The 18,001-nt window shown below is 46.0% G+C and overlaps 1 protein-coding gene across 3 annotated transcripts in view; it reads left to right on the forward strand.

Annotated features, from left to right (window-relative positions):
- Nucleotides 1-633: 633 nt before the first annotated feature.
- Nucleotides 634-18,001, forward strand: part of RCSD1 (RCSD domain containing 1) — a 30,447-nt gene continuing 13,079 nt past the window's right edge. For 2 of the 3 annotated variants that reach the window (XM_084226158.1, XM_084226157.1), the window contains exon 1: nucleotides 634-857. In XM_084226158.1, coding sequence (XP_084082284.1) covers nucleotides 852-857 — 6 coding nt within the window. In that variant the 5' untranslated portion in view covers nucleotides 634-851. The remainder of the gene's footprint in view (nucleotides 858-18,001) is intronic. The other variant, XM_084226156.1, reaches the window with a different exon arrangement.

Raw genomic sequence — 18,001 nt, forward strand, 5'->3', positions numbered from 1 at the left:
AGAGCTGGTCCTGCTTTACGGCTGGACAGTGACAACCTTGCATGGGGACTCTGTGCTAGTGCCCACAATTAAGCCCCGTCTTCTCCCTGCGGGATCACCCAGTAGATATTTGTCCTTCCTGGCAGTCCCAGCCGCGCACCAGGACAACGCCTTAAATTCTGCTCAAGCCAAATAATCACCCTCGCTCTCCTCCTATTCTGCCTTTCTAAAGACAGTTCATTGCCGAGTGAAATTACCGAAACGAAGGAAGAGAAAGGAAAGCTGCAGTTAGAAGGAAAGGGATTCTCTCCTCACAAACAAACAAGCAAGAGACCCTGCAGCTTGGGAGAGGGAAGTGTGGACAGCGGAGAGAGATCGAAGCAGAGATAGCAAGGCAGGAACTGCCAGAATTGGAGAGAAGTAGAGACTAAACGGAGGGGTGGGAGGGGAATAAAGATAAGGTGATAGAAAATAGGAAGGAGGAGAGAGAAAAAGGGAGAGGAAATGCACATGCGGTGTCCCCAAGTTTGGGCGCAGAGGCAGAGCTTGTTGCTTGTTGTCTCACGAGCTCAGCGCTCCGGGAAGGACAGTATCTGTTTAGATTTGTGTCTAAATTTAAACCCTGATTGCCTTGCCTCCCCCTCCTCTCCCCTCCCTCCCTCCCTTCCTCTCACCCACCCGCCCTTCTTCCTTGTTCGTAGCGAAGGGCCACTCTCCGGGCTCTGTCAGCTCGGGCTGAACAGCAGCTGGGATCTCCCAGCCCTCCACGGCGGCACGGCTCTGCTCTGGCTCGGCTGAACTTTTCCCACAGATAACAGGGAAAGGGGTGGGGAAGAAAGATTGCCCCGAGGACACCTCTCTTCTTGCAGGACATGGAGGTAAAGAAAACTTTTTTATTTCCACTAGCTTGTGACTGGCTCCGCGATCTGTTTTAGCTCCACCTTGCAAAGCAATTTCTCCCTGAAGGCAGCTTCAAAATATCTTTTAGCTGGGGTTCAGATAAAGGTCTCTTTCCTCCCACCCCAACTCCTGTCGTGCACCTCAGACTCTTTTGCAGGTTTTAGTCCAGATTTGGAAAGCAGGGGGATGGTTTGGGAAGAAATTACCTCTGTGAAAGGGGAACGAGGAAGAACTGCCATTTACTTATTAGTCTCCGAGGTGTGGTTTGTGTGTTAGATTTTAAAAGGTATCATTTCGAAAGGAGGTTTTAAGGAGTCATTAAGAGTGGCGACATAAGAGAACAAGCCTTCCAAGCTCCTTGGGGTTGGTTCCTTCCCAACCCGTGCGGCAGCTCTTGTGATTCACACCCGCAACTGTGTGTAGCTCCTGTCCCATGTGGATTGGGAGGTCTCATTTTCCTTATCAATAGAACATTTTGGGTCAGGGAAGGGGACCTGAGAACCTGTGTTTGAGCGAGGTAGAAGAGTAGCACATCCCCCGAGGGTTTTCTGTCTCTTTTTCTCTGTGTACCCTGTGCTCCAGGAGAGTTGGATCTCATGTCTCAGGGTGGGCACATGGCTGGTGGACAGGAGTCTGGCTTCCCTGGACTTTATGTTCAAGCCTTCTCCTGTGTAACACTCTATTGGGCAAGGCATTTCACCTCCCTCTGCCTCCTGTCCCATTCATTTAAAATGGGGATGGTGGTGTTTACTTTGGTCATGTCAGGCTGGATTTGTGAGCTTTTCAGTTTTTTAAAGTGGCAAGGGAAAAGGAATATTTATTTTTAGGAGGGGCACAGGAAATAGAAAGGTGATTACAACATTGGCAAAACATCAAATTATGAAAGAGGACATTTGGTATTTCTCTCTGCTAAACAGAGACCTTACTAAACACTTTATATTATCTTCCCAGATAAGCCTTTTTCTGCGTGGATGCAGCCCCAGTAGCAGGGGACACTCAGCAGAGCCAGGGAACAGTGCTTCAAGCACCACTTCAGTTTTCTTTGAAGAATTCCAGTGCATAACTCAGCTGGGCAATTGTGATAACACCCAGGGGCTAACATCACCATCCTTGTTATCTGTGCTGACCTGCCCCACAGACAAGGGTTAAAGATTTGGCCTGTTCAGGTGCGTTTGTTACAAAAAATGTCCTTAACTGAATTATCTAAATAGATTTTGGGGTGGAGAAGGATCAAGCAGTGGTGGAACCAGCTCAGCACAGACTACTTACGTGACATGAAAAATGTTTGGCTTTACAAGGGTTTTCAGGTTTGACAGAGCCTAGGTCAGTCACTGTTAACATTTATTTTATTCTTTTTCACTGTAGTATCCTCTAATGTTTCAGAGGGGAGGGGGAATTGAGCTCCTAATTTGTTATAATTTAGGGCTGAAACAGGTATTTTGGCATGTTGAAGACACTCTCCCTCATCCCCTCTCCTCTCTACACACAAAGGATTGTGCCCCTCGAGTATTTTCTGTTGTCTCTGTAGAGTAGAAAGGAACACACCTGCCATTTCCTTTTTGGAGACACATGTGGAAGGTCAGGTGGCCAGGAAGCTTCTCTGAAGTATCTGACCTAAGAGCTCCCTGCTCTTGTTTCTGTTCCTTTACCTCTATTTCCCACCTTTTCCTGGGTGTGTTACCTGGTTTTTTTTTTTTTGGTCATCTTAAATTGCTGAATCCATTCTTATTTTTAAAACATCTCAATGTCCAAAATATTTTATAAGTAGTGTGCTTGGTCTTTCCCCAAGCCTCAAAAAAAGTGCTTAATGTCCCAAAGTTAAGAAGATATTAGACTAAAATAGAGCCAAGAGCAAGAGCTTGATTTCTCACGAGCTGATTCTCTTCTCTGTTTCTTCCCAAGGGCTTTTCACAGGCAGGACACAAAGGGTCACCAGAGACTTTTTTCTTTAAAACCAGGTTTAATGATCCTGTGCAGCAGGAACGAGAGGAGTCCTGTCATTCCCCTGTTTGCTTCATCAGTGGCAGGCAGAGCTGCTCCCTGCTTTCCTGCTGGCATAACTGGCAAGCTCTTTGCTCTAATGGGACACATGAGGATTACCAGCATTAGGAGGAAAAGGGCAGAGGGCTGACCTAGCCAGCTGATTTCCATCACGTCCCTGGCAGGAAGACCCTAGTTTTGAAAAACCCACAGAAGAAAGATAGTTGGGATCTCTTTCTTAAAGGGGTTAGTTTCAGTTGCTGCTACTTAGGGACTAGTACCTATGGTGTTAGCCATCCTGCTGTCAGGAATGTGCCACATTAAAAGCAGTAACGAAAACTATTTAAGATCCTAAAGAGGGAGAAAAAGGCAGCAACACCCCGCCCTTGCAGTTGACATGATTTTGTGATCTTCAGTGTTTTGTTTTGTTGTTTGAGGGGTTTTTTTGGCCCATCTTCTTGATGCAAAATAGATTTGACAATCAGTTTGCTTTCCGGAGTTACGGCAAATTAAAAGAAATAATGAAGTTTATACCACAGATTGTTAACATGAGTTCATATCAAAAATGTAAAAAACTGCACTGGGTAAAGCTAAGCCACTTGTAAAGAAAAGCAGCCACTAAACATTCTTTGCACTTATGGTACAGAAAGTATTAGAAATTTTTGTGTTGGTTTGTTAGTTTACATCTTCAGATTTGGCCCAAGCTGTCTAATTCCCATGGCTTGTGGGTTCCCAAACCTTGCTGCAGATGTTGTGAGTTAAGGCATCCACTGAAAGTGCTTGTGGCTTTCTGCAGCCTATATTCCACAGCAGTCATGGCATTCCTCTTCCCAGCCTCTCTGTAGGGGCTTGGGAGCATAGAGACACTTGAACTTTACTTGCAGAGCAAAGGGAAACAATCCAAGACTGAATTTTACTTGAGTGGCTCCCTATAGTGTAATGGGTTCTGTAAGCTGCAGGCGTGCAGAGGTGCAGCAGCCAGGTGTATTTTGGGAAGGCTCCCCCCTTCTTTGTGCCTGCCAACAGATGTCATTTAATTTGTGACATCTCCATTGCCATGTCGCTTTTCTGCAACTACTCCTGCTAGATCTCCATTTTTCCTGTTGGTGCACTGACCCAGCAGAGGCAAAGCTTTCCCAGGGCTGAGGGCAGTTCTCTGCTCACTTCACCCTTCTGGGCAACCTCCTGGGCAGCACTCACCCTGTCCTTAGGAAAACTGCACTGAGGAGACAACACCCAAGGGGACTGCATTGGAGGTGATATAGGAATGGGTACTTTGCAGATGAGGGGGGCTGAAATCTGTGACCATCCTGATCCTCAGAGCAGCAGGACAGGAGGTGAGCTGGGCTGAGAGAGGACTCTGCCCACCCTGGCAGCTGTGGAGATTACGAACGTGCATTATACCATGGTTAGCTCTGCCAGGAAGCAGAGCTTTCTCAGGAAGCTCTGATGATTGGTTTTCATTCTAAAAGTTAGCGTTGTTTTTCCCCTATTCTTTTTTTCTTTTTGCTTAGCAGAGTGGTTCAATGTCAAGTACACTTGTTTTTGGTATTTCCTCTCAAACCCATCAAAATTACACATTCATGCAGTGTGTCCGTGAAAAAAAAGGGAAGAGTATTTAAGTAAACTGGGAGAGGTACTATATGACCCCATTTTACCCCTCAGGTCTGGGCGGTTTTGGGACCTGCTTGAGAGTAAATAGCATGTCTGCAGCAAAGAGTCCTGGAAAGGATCTGGCTTGCCAGACTTCCACATCCCTGTGACTGGAGGCCTCCCTCTCGAAGGACAGGAAACAGCAAAACCAAGCCCCATGGCTGTGCCGCAGCCCTTTCTTCCACCTAGCAGAGACCTCAGAATAAATGGAATTAAGGCTTTTTCTGTGTCACCAGAGAGGGAGAATTCTTCTGAACCTCTCCTTACTCCCCAGTTTGGTTGTCTGAGTTTCCCAAGCCGTGGTGACAGCATTTTGGAAACGCCTTTTGTCCTATGCTCCACAGTCTAATTGGCAGGATGCTTTGCAGTTGGGCAGCATATCATGCATACCTTCTCATACATTCCCAGGAGCTGCTTATCTGAAGAACAGGGGAAAACATCAGCACTGCTTTATCAATAGATGCTGCTTGGAAACTTGCTGGTTTTTATCATGGAAATGAACCAGCCCACACAAACTGGGGTTGGTTTTCCATTCTGTTTCCACTTTGGTCTGTTAACAGAGGTGTTTTAGAGACGCAGATGCTCCTTTTCTAAAACAACAGCTCTGCAGCCCGAATTTGTGAATCCGGGGCCTGAGCTGGCAGCTGAACCCAGCTGCAAGGAAACCACTTTGGAGGACCTTGTTTGGTGCTTTGCAAACAGCGGCCTTGAGTGTGGTCTAGGGAGGGCAGAGCTGTTGTGCAAGGAGAAGTTGTTATTACACACTCACTGCAGAGTTGCTTCACGCCTTGTTGTGACAGAGGCTCAGGGCACCTTTTCCCTACAGAATCTCACCTAGGGATGGATTTAAGTCACACTTAATGCAGGTCACAATGTATCCAGCTATGTAGTGTCATGCCAGAAATGCTTTTACATAAAATCTGAGTTGTATCTTTGTATCTTACCACCAGTATCTGGGTCCCGGTAATGTACTGGTGAGGATAAGCCTTATCTGCCCCATTAGTGCCACTTTTCAGAAAGACAAGAAAAGAGGCTGCACCCAATTTTTGTCAGATTCAAGCACATCACTTGCTGAAGGTGTTTCTGGAAGTCTTCTGCAAACAATGTCCCACACCTCCCTTGCGAGATTTACAGCATATTTACATGTATGGCTTTTTCTTCATTATTCATCACCAGATTTTAAAAGAGCTCAAACACTATATGTAGTAGTTTGCCCTAAGTTCCCACACCTATAGAACAGGTAGCAAACTTGTAAGCTGGTTTTTTTGCATATGCAAATACACCTGCTTACCCTTTCTAATGAGATGCACACAGAGTTTTGGTCAGTGTGGATGACTGGTGGCTAATCTGCAGAGGATATTGGTTTACCACTGCCAGCTTCAACAAAGCTCTTGTTCATCCCAGGCTTCTCAAATGCACAGAGAATTAACGTGTGTGGTTTGGAAAGCCTGGATATCTAAAGAGTCCAGACCAGTGACTTCTTGTGCACAGAAAGGCACAAAAATGCGAAGGAGAGGGAATTCTGCCTCCCTCAGAAGATTGGAGTTTAACAAGTCAGTGTGGCTTTGCAGGGAGTCTGAGGACAGTACTGTAAAACTGTTTTAGAAAAAAGAGGAAACAGAATTTGTTAGTGCATGGGAAAAAGCAGTATGCCTGGGAATAATGGGATCCAATTAAAGGAAAGATTTATATCTCACCAAATAGCGGGAAAGATTTCTACCAGTGAGGTCTGGCATGGTTTGGAGTAGTGTAGTGGAAACCAAATGTAGTAGAAAATCTTTTTCCCATGAATGATTCAAAAATAGACTGGACTGAGTGGTAGAAAGATAAGAAGCAGTCTTCAGTTGTATTCAGGTTAGTGGTACTGATAGGGCCACCAGAGAGGCAGCACCATGCTGCTTCTGCAGTTCTTCCACATGTGGGCTGCTAGGAGAAACCAGTGGCTATTCAGCATCAGGCCCAAAAAGTGTTTATGATTCCTCCCTGCTGCAGTGCATTGTTCAAGCACAGCAAACTTCTGCCTGTGGGAAGCTCAGGTCAAAATAAATTGACATCACATCTGCAAGAGTCTGGGAATGGTAATTTTATAGCATGTGTAAAACACAAAACCAATTTATTTTTATTCTTTCTTCCTGTTTTTAGAATGGATTTCTTTATCCTTTAAAACTGCATACTGCAGCAGCAGTCATGGCTTACTCAAGTCAATCATCTTGAAATACCTTTCTGCTGAGTGCCATGTTCCTCCTGATGTAAGTTCAGATGAAACATGCCCTGTTTTCATAGACACACACTTGAGCTGGTGTGCCAGGCTTCCCTTGGGCCTTGCAGAGAGGGCATGTTAAATTTGTGAAATGTGTACAGTCTAATTTGGTTTCCCATTTAGTCTTTACAAGGTGCATGGAGTTGTCAACCCTGTCCCTCCATGAGAACCCAGGGTTGCCATTCCCAGTTTGAAGGTGTTCATTCCCAGTTAGAGGCAGAGAGGCTCTGTGCAAACAAACATGGTGCTCCAGACAGCAGTGGCCTGTGAAGAGCACAGAGTGGAAGAAAAGGGATGTATTCCTGGACACACTGATTACTCCTACAAAAAAGAAACAATCTTAGCACTGTGTCTTTCCTCTCCCAGCTCAATGCAAAGTTGCCTTTTCCACTCGCATCAGGACTTCATTCTCACATTTTACATCACCCTGTCATAGCCAACTAAGGTACTGAAAAATCACTGGATCGTTCCAGTGATTCCAGAGATCAAAAGTTGAATTTAATTTTTCTTCTCAGCACCTGTGAATTCAGGGCCTTGCTGGCCAGAGCTTCCTAGTGCTGATTCACTCACTGAGCTAGTGTTGTGCAGGCACTGAGCCCACACTTCCTGGACACCTGGTTCCGGTGGCCCAGCTTGAACCTGGGGAAACTGTGCCTGAGGCTGAAGGAACTTTAGTTCCTCTTCTTGCCAGAGAAAAAGAATATGTAAATGAGGTCCAATCAGCCAGCAGGTAAAAGAAATGAAGCTCTGAAGTAGAGGTAGAGTGTTTCAAAGCACTTACGAACACTGGGTTTCTCTGTTAAAGCATTTTGGGAGAATTTTATGAGCAGTTTTACTCAGAAACAGAGATCATTATCTTTTTCACTTCACCAAAAAATAATCTATGTCAAAGGCCAAGCTGCAGCTCAGGAGTTGCTTGTGTGCATTTTCCTTAGGGTATATAGGTGAGTTGTTTACCTGTGGAAAAGACTAAATTTCCAATGCATCATTATGGCCGATCCAGACTGGGCTGAAAACTCAGGCATTTTCAAACATAACAGCAAATTACAGCTGCCTGGCTACATTTTCCCAGTGTTTGGCCCAGTTTTCAGGAGTCTTGCAGGCTGGAGACTCTGGATGAAGCCAAAGGGCGGGAAAACAGCTTTGCAGACCCAGGTCCTGAGTGCTACTGGGGCCACTGAGCCCTCCAGGGTCCAGCTAACAAGACATCTCTGTGGGTATAGCTCAGCATTCACACCTCAAGCTGACTGCCAGCAGAGTGCTTGCTATCACTTTTCTCCACTCCATATCTGTGTACCTTTTTAGACTAAATTCCTAGCTTAGATAAATATGAACCTCCTTCTCTGTCCTGCCTGTATCCAGTGTAGACCTAATTTAATAGCAATGTGTTACAAAGATAGCGCAGTTCTAACTGATGAGTCTGGAAGCCTCTGTAGTTGGAAGCTCTGTGGAGGCTCATTTACCCTTCTGATTTTCTGTTCCCAGCCTGATAAATTAAGAGGAGTTTGAATCCCTGTGCTGCTCCAACTAGGCTGTTTCTGAGTTTAAATGGGGAGGTACCACAGTCTACTTACAGCATTTATCAGAAGTATTTTGAGCTGTCCCTGCATCTTGCATTCTCTGTTCACTTTCTTTGACAGTTCAATGATTTCAGTTTCTAATTTAACCTTCTGAATAGCTTCAGATTAGATAATTTATGCCTTTTGTATATGCACTTGCCTAAAGTTTTTCCTCTTTAACCACTCATTAGGCCAAGAGCAATCCCTTCCTCATCCCACCTGAAGCATCTTGAGTCTGAGCCTCCTCATGTTGAAATTCATCTTTTTTTTTTCAGGCTCTGCTAAAAGCAGGGCTTTTTTCCTGAACCACTGTGAGGCAACCAAGGGAGAAGATCCATTGGGTTGTGACCTTTTCTGCTGCAGGGGCTGTTCCATTGGCTCAGCTCATTTCTTACAGAGCAACTTCCCAAGGGTCTCCAAAAGGTCTGCAGGTGAGAGCAGGGTAGAGCCTCCCATCGTGTCTGAAGCTACAGCAAGTGGCTTAAAGGAGCACTGTGGCTGAGATGGCATAAAATAATGATTTATTTCAAGACACAATATGATAAACATGGTTTATACCTTTCTTTCCCCACTGAAGTAATACACATGCAGGTCCAGCCTTCCTGGCCATCTCTCCACTCTGTGTCTTAGTCTTGAATTCCTTGCTCATGTGAGAGCAGAGCACTTGCCCTACAGACTGCACTATTTCCTGTCTCCTGTCCTGTGGGCAGCCTGGGAGGTTTTGCTGGTTGTTCCTCCATTAGCTCACCGCTTACTCTCCTAGAGCAGCAAGAGCTCCCCAGAAGAAGGCCTGGAAGTACACACAGAGAGGCACCAATTAATTTGGGGGAGCTTGACAAGCTGTGTACAGTTCCCAGACCATTAAGAAAAACAGATGTCTGGAAGGGAAACACTGGGAAGCTGAGAAGGATACTGAGGGAAGCCCTGGCCAGGAGCAGAGCTCTATACAAGCAGCTGATGGAGGCAGCTCACCAGGAAAGCAGCTACATCTTACAGTGGCCATCACTGCTCTTCATCAGAGCTGCCACCACACCCCTCCAGCCGTGGAGCCTTTGGAAGCAGCCTTTGGAAGTCTCGAGGGCACATCCCAGAGGCTGCCTGGACAAGCTGCTGAAGACACACGGGAAGCAATGCTCTCCAGGCCAGCCAGACCAACATCTTGCTAACAGCTGTTGTCAGCTGTAAATCAGGACATCAGCATCACCCTGCCAGGGTACAGATCAGCCCTTGGCTCCAACGGAGCAATTCCACATTGGGAGTGTCTGTGGATTCTTAAAACAACACAACCTCATCAACTTATTTATTCAATGGATAATTTCTGAGAAATAACCCATTCCCGCCCCTTCAAGCATATTATCTGCAGTTTAGATATCTGCTATAGCTCATGTCTGTTGTATCACCAGGCTTTCAGACAGTATTTATTGCTACAGGGCTCCCATCAGATGGAGAGAAGGAGTTCATGACAGGACTTTATATCCATATCCTGCCTGACATACCAGAAAACCCAGATGTCTTCCTGAACTAAGCTGAAAACTGTGTAGGTGTCTTCCTAATTTAATTTTGGAGAAATGAAAAGTAGTGCTGCTTGAAGGAGAGTGGGGATCTTCAATTACTTAAGAAAGTGGTGCATTAGCTCTCAGATGACCCTGAAATCCTGCTGCCAAGTTAATCACAGAATCATCTATATTGGAAAAGACCTGTAAGATCATCAAGTCTGACCATTAACCTAGCCCTGCCAAGCCCACCACTAAAACAACCCCCTAAGTGCTACATATCCATGTCCTTAGGGATGGTGGCTCCATCACTTCCCTGGGAACCTTTTCCAGTGCTTGAACAACTTTTTCAGTGAAGAAATTTTTCATAATATCCTATCTAAACCTCTCCTGGGGGGCAACTTGAGGCCATTTTCTCTTGTTGTATTCCCACTGGCCTCTTTCATTGTGACCTTCTTTAAATGAGGAGCTGAGGGCTGTATTTGACAGTCCATTCCAGAGCAAGGGACTTTATTTTCAGCATCCCAATCTGAATTTTCATAACCTTCAATAATAGGAATGCTCAGTGTATCTGCTGCAAGGTTCTGGCTTACTGATAGCACTCCCATTTAAGCAGCACAAACTATTTCCCCCAAGAGACTTAGAGATATGGTAAACTTGATGGACAGTTGCTTCAAATGTGTCCCTGGTGTTCACTTGGAGCAAGGGAAGAGCTCTGCAGCATCAACACCATTCTTTTAAGGCCAAATGAGAAAAAAAAACCCACCTCTTTTTTTTAGAAATTTTGTTCCAGATAAATACAGCCAGTATTTTTAAAACAAGTGTGTTAAATTAAAGGAAATAGCAAGACACTAAGTTTCCAGGACTTCATAAAGGGAAGAGGTGTATTAATTTGGTCTCCTAGTGTAGTCAGACTTAGTAGTTGTAGAGGTCTGTGTTCAACTGCTTGGTTTTTGTGTGTCAGTGCTTAAGGTTGTTGATGGCTGAGCTCCAGTTTGCAGTGGTAGGGCTGTAGTCAGATGGTTTGCAATACACTTCCACCTACAGAAGCCACGCAATAAACTACCAGCTTTTCAGTCGTTCTGTACTTCTTTTTTATTCCTTGATGCAGCATCATCTTAAATACCTCAGCCTCTGAACAGAGGTAACAGTGCACCCCAGAGAGTCAAAGGGAGAACCCTGTGTGGTGTGTCTGGGCTCGAAACCCAGTAAGAGTGTGTTTCTGAAGCTGTGCTGCTTCAGGTGGCAGGAGAACCCCCCTTGCATGGAGCCTCTCAGGGAAAGGCTGCCATGCAGCCTGTGTGGGCACAGCCTCTCTGCTTTTTCCTCTTTTTTCCACTTGTGTGGCTGGGTATGACTGCATCCAGCCACATATCAACTTTATCCACCATCCTTTTCCTGCTGCCTGGAATTATTTCCATGTTGGCTCGGCCTGACTGTGAGCAGCTGTGCTGGGCTTGTTGTGAGGCAATTGCAGACGCAAGGCCCTGCTACAGGAAAGGCAGAGGCCGTTTCTCCTTGAATTCATTGGACTCCTTAATGAAGCTTCTATGTTTTCCCTGCTCTCTTGGACACCCTGGTCACCTTGTCTGTAGGCAGCTGGCCTGGCTGGCAATGTGTCTCTGCTTAGCCCTCATGTTTTTCCTTGTCACTGTCTGCAGTCAAATGTTATGTATCTTACAAACCAAATAATTCTGATGATCGCGATCTCTTTTTACTGTGTGTCCCACAGCCTCTCCCCCTCAGGTCTCACTGGTATTTAATAGCCTTTTCTTCCACCCTCCTACCTCCCATCCCAACCTCCTGTCTTCTCCATGTAATAGGAGCCACTTTGTCCTTTCTTGAGTACCTTTTGTGTCTTTCCTCTTGAGCATTCTGGCTTCTGGTACCAAATCTCATTTTAGCTGTTGGACTAAAATTCTTTCCTGGATTTTTGAGTAGTTGAGGGGAATTGTCATGTTGTAGATCAACTGCAGGACTAATGCAGAATGGAAAGGCTGCAATCCACATCTTCCAGTCCCTCCCTGACTCTGTAGGTTCCTCCGTTCACTGGGCACCTGCCTGCTCTATATTAAAATTTAACCAGTGCCTGGGATGCTGCTTCTGCACAGGCCTGGATTTGCTCTGCTTGACCAGTCCTTGGGTCCCTATTACATTCCCGCTGTCCCACATCCTCGTCTCTTCCCAGCACTCTTTTTCTCATTAGAATACTCTGAGCATGGCAAACAGGATCAGGCATCTCACAAAAAGCACTTATTGCAGAAAAGGAAACAGTGACAGCCATGCTTTGCTGGAGGTTTCTGTCATCACCTCAGTCATGGATTCCCAAACCACTAGGAACACACACAAAAGAATTTATTTAAATTTTTGATTTTAACTGGTTTGCCATCCCTGCACAGAGAGTCATAGCTGAACAGCCTTTTCCTGCTCAGGGCACAGCAGAGCCAAGAGCTGCCTGTGTCTCTGTAGGGTACAGACTGAGGTTTCATACATGCTGCCCCTGCACAGGCACCCTGCCCGCTAGGGACCAGGTGCTGCAGTTCACTGCCTCTTTTGGTAATGGTGGTGCTGGATCAAACCACTCTTGGCAGCCTTTGCCAGAAGCAATAAGACACTTTCTCAGGAAGCCTGGGCTCTGTTCTTTTCTCTGAGGGTGTGGGCTTCAAACCCCTTGGTCTACCCAGGAAGGGATGGGTTTTAATCCAGAGTTTTGGGCAAGCACTTGCCAGCCTGCTTGTTAAAGCCGTGACAACATGTAGCAAAGAATTCAAGGTTTGCTGGGGCAGAGGAGACCTCACACGCCTGCCTGATCACCTGAGTGCTCTCGTGACAGGTGAAACCCTAGCTTGTTTCAGGACCATTTCTGGAGGGTATGCAGCAGTAGCTATACAGGCATTAAAGTGCACAAGCCCATACATTGCCCTCTCAGCACATGCTCCTGACAGTGATTTGAGGTAATGCTGCTGAGATTAATCAGCCCTTGCAGTGTTGGGAACATGCAGGCACCAGGCAATTGCCAAATATTTTCATTGTCAAAAGGGAGGCTCAAGATCTCACTTGTGCCTTTCACAGTGACTCTTGTTGCCTTTGCTAATCTCTCCAGATGGATCTTGGCAAGCACAGGCCAGGCACTCCTGAGAGCGACGTACCATGGCACAAAGGAACTAACAACTTGCTTAAAATAATGATTATCTCATTTTATTTTCATTGTAGTCCCTCTCTGAAACAGAAGGTAGATAGTTTATGCACCACATCAAATTTCCCGATGTCTACAGATGTTTCCTATAATTCTGTTGTGAGGGACACAGCTCCTCTCCTGTGTGTCTAGCACTGGCTGCTCTCCTCTGCCTGTCTCCTCCTGCCTGGCATTGCCTGGCTCTGCTGACACCACAGCATCTCACTCCAGCCAGCCCCCAGTGGTCCCCGTGGCCCAGCACACTTGGGCTATTGGTATCTCATAGGGACAAATAGACCTGAGTACCTCAAACCACTAAAGGATGAAAAGCCATCAGGAGTTTCCCCTCTACTTTTAGCAAGCAAGGCTGAGAGTATACAAACCATTTATTTACAGTGTAGTGGATGAGTTCAACACAGTGCTTCTTCCTTTGAGAAACATCTGTCCCTTTACTAGTTTTGGGCTACTTACCGGCCTCTACGCAATTCCTGAATCTTGCTTGGGTTAGCCTTTAAATATGGAAGATCCAACCCTCGGTAGTTTTCAAGAGGCATTGAGAGATTTTCTTGTAGTCTTCTGGACAAAAGCTGCTGAGCTGGAATATCCTCACATTACCCTTTGGGCAGTGCTTGACCCGAGTGCCAAGATGGCAGCACTTCACAAGGGAACTCTCAGAATGAGAAAATCAAGACCAGATCACTGCAAGTCTTGAGAAGAATGTTGCCCTAAAGCAAACTCTTTCCAAACTCAGGGAAGTGTTACATATTTTTACATATTTTATGTAAAGTGGAATTTTTCTGCCCTTTCTCTTAAAAACAAACAATCCCTTGTAGTCCATGTTCCTCATACTATTCCGCCTTGGGATAGAGTCAGACCTTCTTCCTCATTATCACCCTCATTATAGCTGTGCAATAGCCTTGCAGTTGAGGCCAGGCACACACTCATTCTGTATTCACCTCTCTGGGGTGGGATAAGCATTGACCTGGGTGCCACTCTGAGAAGGAATGTCATACTTCTGTGTTGTTCTTGTGGCTAACTTATTCAATAGACTCTAAGAGAAAGGCCAGCAGTGATTTACCCTCAGGAAAGAAGCTTGCTCTCCACTGAAAATACTTTAAAAAGAAAGAGTTTAAGAGAAGACCTGATGTGTTTTCCTGCCATTTGCATTTCAGGAGTTTTAGTTGAGTCTTTGTTAGGGCTGCTGTGAGAGGTCCTGTTTTCAGAGGGAACTCAGGAGAGCTGTTAGGGATCTCTGCATTCCAACATTGAAGGCAGCCCATGTAAGACTCCTTACCTTCTCCTGACAGCCTCCAAAACTTCCATGTCCAATATTTCTTTACTTTTTTGATATTTCTCGATTAACGAGCACTCCCTTGTCTCAAGGAAACCACAATCTCCAGTTATGTAGAGATATGGACAGAAGAGATGTGTGACTGGGTCAGAGCAGTCTAAAACCTATCTTTGGGGCCAGCAGCTCAGACTGGTCCCAAACCTAATCTGAGGTCCTGTTGTCTTTGCAGAGTATTCAGAAATCTGGAGCCCAAACTCCAGCATTCACAATATAATTCACAGATTGCTTTCCCCAAAGCAAGAATGAATCTGTTGCGTGTGACATCAATTTCCCCAAAGCAAGAATGAATCTGTTGCGTGTGACATCAACCAGATGTGAAGGCTTCCTCTGCCCTGGCTGAGGCTTCACAATGTAGGTGAAGCTTTATCTTGGACATGGAATGGTTCTGCACAGTTGTGTACTGTCTCATATAAGACATTAACTCCTTTTGTTGCAAGTCCAACTAGAAATCTGTTTGCACAACCTTCAAAATGCCAGTCCTACCACCCAAGGATTCTGCAGAGCATGCTGGGGTCATCATTATACTCCTCAAAAAACCCTTACCCTCTTTCATAACCAGATTTTATGGCCAGGTATCAGCTCCTGAATTATTCTTGTATCTTTGAAGTGGAAATCTTACTTTCTTTGCTCAGTTTTCTATTACATTTCACTCCTGCATTCTAGCAGTGAGGGGCCTATGGCACACTGAGACCAGTTATTCCTTTTTGCTCAGCCATCTGATGGCAGCTTGGGGGGAAAAGGATGAGGACTCTGCATGCTGCCATTCATAAAGCTCACAAAATTCTCATTGGGATTGTGAAATGGCTCTGCATCTGGTAAAGGCTGATCAAAGAAAATATTGCAGAGAAATAGAAGTAGAAAAGTTTTGTTTTTTTTGGTTTTTTTTGTTTTTTTTTTTTTTTTTGTAGTGTTTAGGATACATTTGAAAGGCCTGCAAGATATTCTTGTCTTGTCCTCTCCTGGAAGTTAACTGTGGTAATGCTCTAAATGCTCACAAAGTTCTCAGGGCTAGCCTAGCCCCACCAGAGGAAGTTGCAGAGATGTCTCACAGGGTAGCTTTTGCTCTGGCGGAGCAGAGCACAGTAAATATCACCCCTGATGTACAGTAAATGGTAGGAAAGGCAGGTAGGAGCCTTGGCCTTGCTTCCCAAGGTGCTACAGGCTACACTGACACAATGATGGACAGGACTAGCTAGGAGGTATCACAGAGCCACAGCTGCAGCCACTTCCAGCTGGGGCTTCTGCCAATAATTAAAATTTACTACAATGAGACAAGAAGCAGCTTCCTTGCCAGATAAAACGCCAAGTGAGTAAATAAATCACACAAATCCCTCTTGAAACAGAGAGCTGGAAGGTCTCCAGTGAGAATGATTTGTGAAGAAGAGTAAAGAGAGAGATGCAAAGAAGGATGCTTTGCTGGGCTGAAGAGGGGTCAGAGTAGCAAGAAGAGTTTTGTTTATTCAGGGCTTACATCTTGGGATGTATTGCTCCTTGAGCCAGGGGCCCAGCGTGGTGCTGAGCTCCAGTCGGAACAAGCATCATGAGATTTCCTTCTAGGGATGTGGAACATGGGCCAAGGCCAGTGAGCCCACCTACTTCCTGGGCAATCTGTGTTCAGCCTGTGTTTGTGCATTTGTGGGTCACAGGGAGAACAGGGAGGCTCAGCTCCTGGGTAGCAGCATCTCCTGCTTTGTGCTGCCTGATTCCTCATGCTGTGATTCAGGTGTTTTCCCACCCTCTCGTCTTTCAGCTTGCTCTTTTGGGGGAGTTTGTTTTAAACATACCCTGCTTACTTGCCCCTCCCTTCCCAGTCCAAACAATGTTTCCCTTTCAGTATGATCCCAATGCCACTGATGTACTCACATGGGTACAGATAAACAAATCAGTTCAGGTTATGTTGGCAGGAGGGTGCAGGCTGGGATTCATCTAAATGTCAGAGACAGAGAAATTACTTTGAATGAAACTCCAAATTACAGAGGTTTTTCCATTCAGTAGCAGGGGTCCAATCCTGATTAAAAACCACTCTTTAGCTTTTTTAGTTGATTTAAAGAGGAGTTCCTTATGAGCTGCCCATCTAATCTTATCTGCACTTAAAAAATGCTAGAGCCAAAATAACTGAGATGCATTTGTGGTGCATTTTCCAGAGCATAAGTTCATGTCCTCTGCAGATAAACAGGAAGCGTACCTTAGATCGAGCCCTGTGTGACTACTCAGTGACCTTTTGCCTCCAGCTGGCCTCTGTGGTTGAAGAAAAGATGGGTCAGGGAGAAGGGATTGGCTCTTGCCAATGGAAATCGTCGCCCCAAATTGGAGCTGTACTGTCATCACTTCTTCATTTCTTGGTCTGAGATGTGCAGGTCCATCAAACCCAGCTCTGCAGGGGAACCTTTCTGGGGAGGAGGCAGCGCCTCAGTGCAGGAGTAGGAGACATTCACCCCCTCCAACCCCTGGGGAGCCCTGAAAGGAGCCATATTCCCTGATGCAGCTTATGGTTTCATTCCCAAAATGCTGCTTTCTGTGTCAGAATCAGGTACTTGTGAGCTTGAGAACAGCTCCTTTCAGCCAAGCTGATTGCAAATGAGTTCAGTTAGGCAGAAAAGCAGCACCTCGATCAGATTAAGGCTGTGTTTTGCCCTGCAAGCTGGGAGAGTTAGCTCAGTTTGGTATAAGCTTTCCTGTGCAGACAAGGGCTGTGGCTGGCTGGCTCCTCAAATCCTGCAGCTACCTCACTGAAAAATGAGAAGGGTGAGTCCTGGGAAGGCTTTGTGCAGAATGCTTTGCCTTGGGAGAGCTGAGCCAGGCAGGGAAGCAAGGGTCTGCAAGAGGCTCTGTTCCCTCCTGAAGTCCAGCCTTGGTTGGGATTGATGCTTTAATCCCAACGAAACCACAGCACTGCTTCCCAATTACTGGCCTCCAGGCAGAGTGTGGTGATGGTTTATTTTGACTTCAGGAGTTTCCTCCCCACAGATGCATTCCCCATCCCTTCCTTAGCTGAGCAGGTCCTACAGGTGTAGAGCTTGGCCTCTGCCATGCAACAAAGAGAACCTGCTTACACTTTGTGGCTGCTGTTTTTTGAAGCAGAGCTGCTGGGGATGGCTGACACAGTATTTATGGGTGTTTTGTGGATGCTTAATGGCAACTTCTTACCTGTGATGTGCTCCCTGTGGTGGCTCAGAGGTCATGGCCTGGACTTGGCTGCACCTCGGGTGGGTGGCAACAGACTGCAGGGTGAAACACCAGTGCTCCAGACCAGTGCAGCCTCTACCAGCAGACATGCTAAAATATGATTTTTCTGTTTTATCAGAACAGGAGGACATATAGGGATGTAATTTCCTCAGGCTCTGGCTGGAGCAGTTAAAGGGGAGCCCTCTCCTCTGTGCTTTAGGCTGCCCCTGCCACCTCTCCCTCCCTTTCCACTACAGCAGGGCAAACACGTGGTGGGCCATGCTGTGAACTCTAAGGCTGAAATGATCCGGGTTAAAAATAACCCTGTAAAGAGTTAAGGGTGTATTTTAAGCCCAGATCATTTCAGTGATCCAGTTTACAGCACAGCCCCACAAACTCACACAGGTGCAGGGGAGGGGGGAAGGGAGAAAGGAAAGGTCAGGGGAGAATGAGTGCTTGGAAACATAAGCTGTCTGAAACCCAGGG

Source organism: Fringilla coelebs (genome assembly GCF_963513975.1).
Source record: "Fringilla coelebs genome assembly, chromosome: 2".
Classification (NCBI taxonomy): Eukaryota; Metazoa; Chordata; class Aves; order Passeriformes; family Fringillidae; genus Fringilla; species Fringilla coelebs.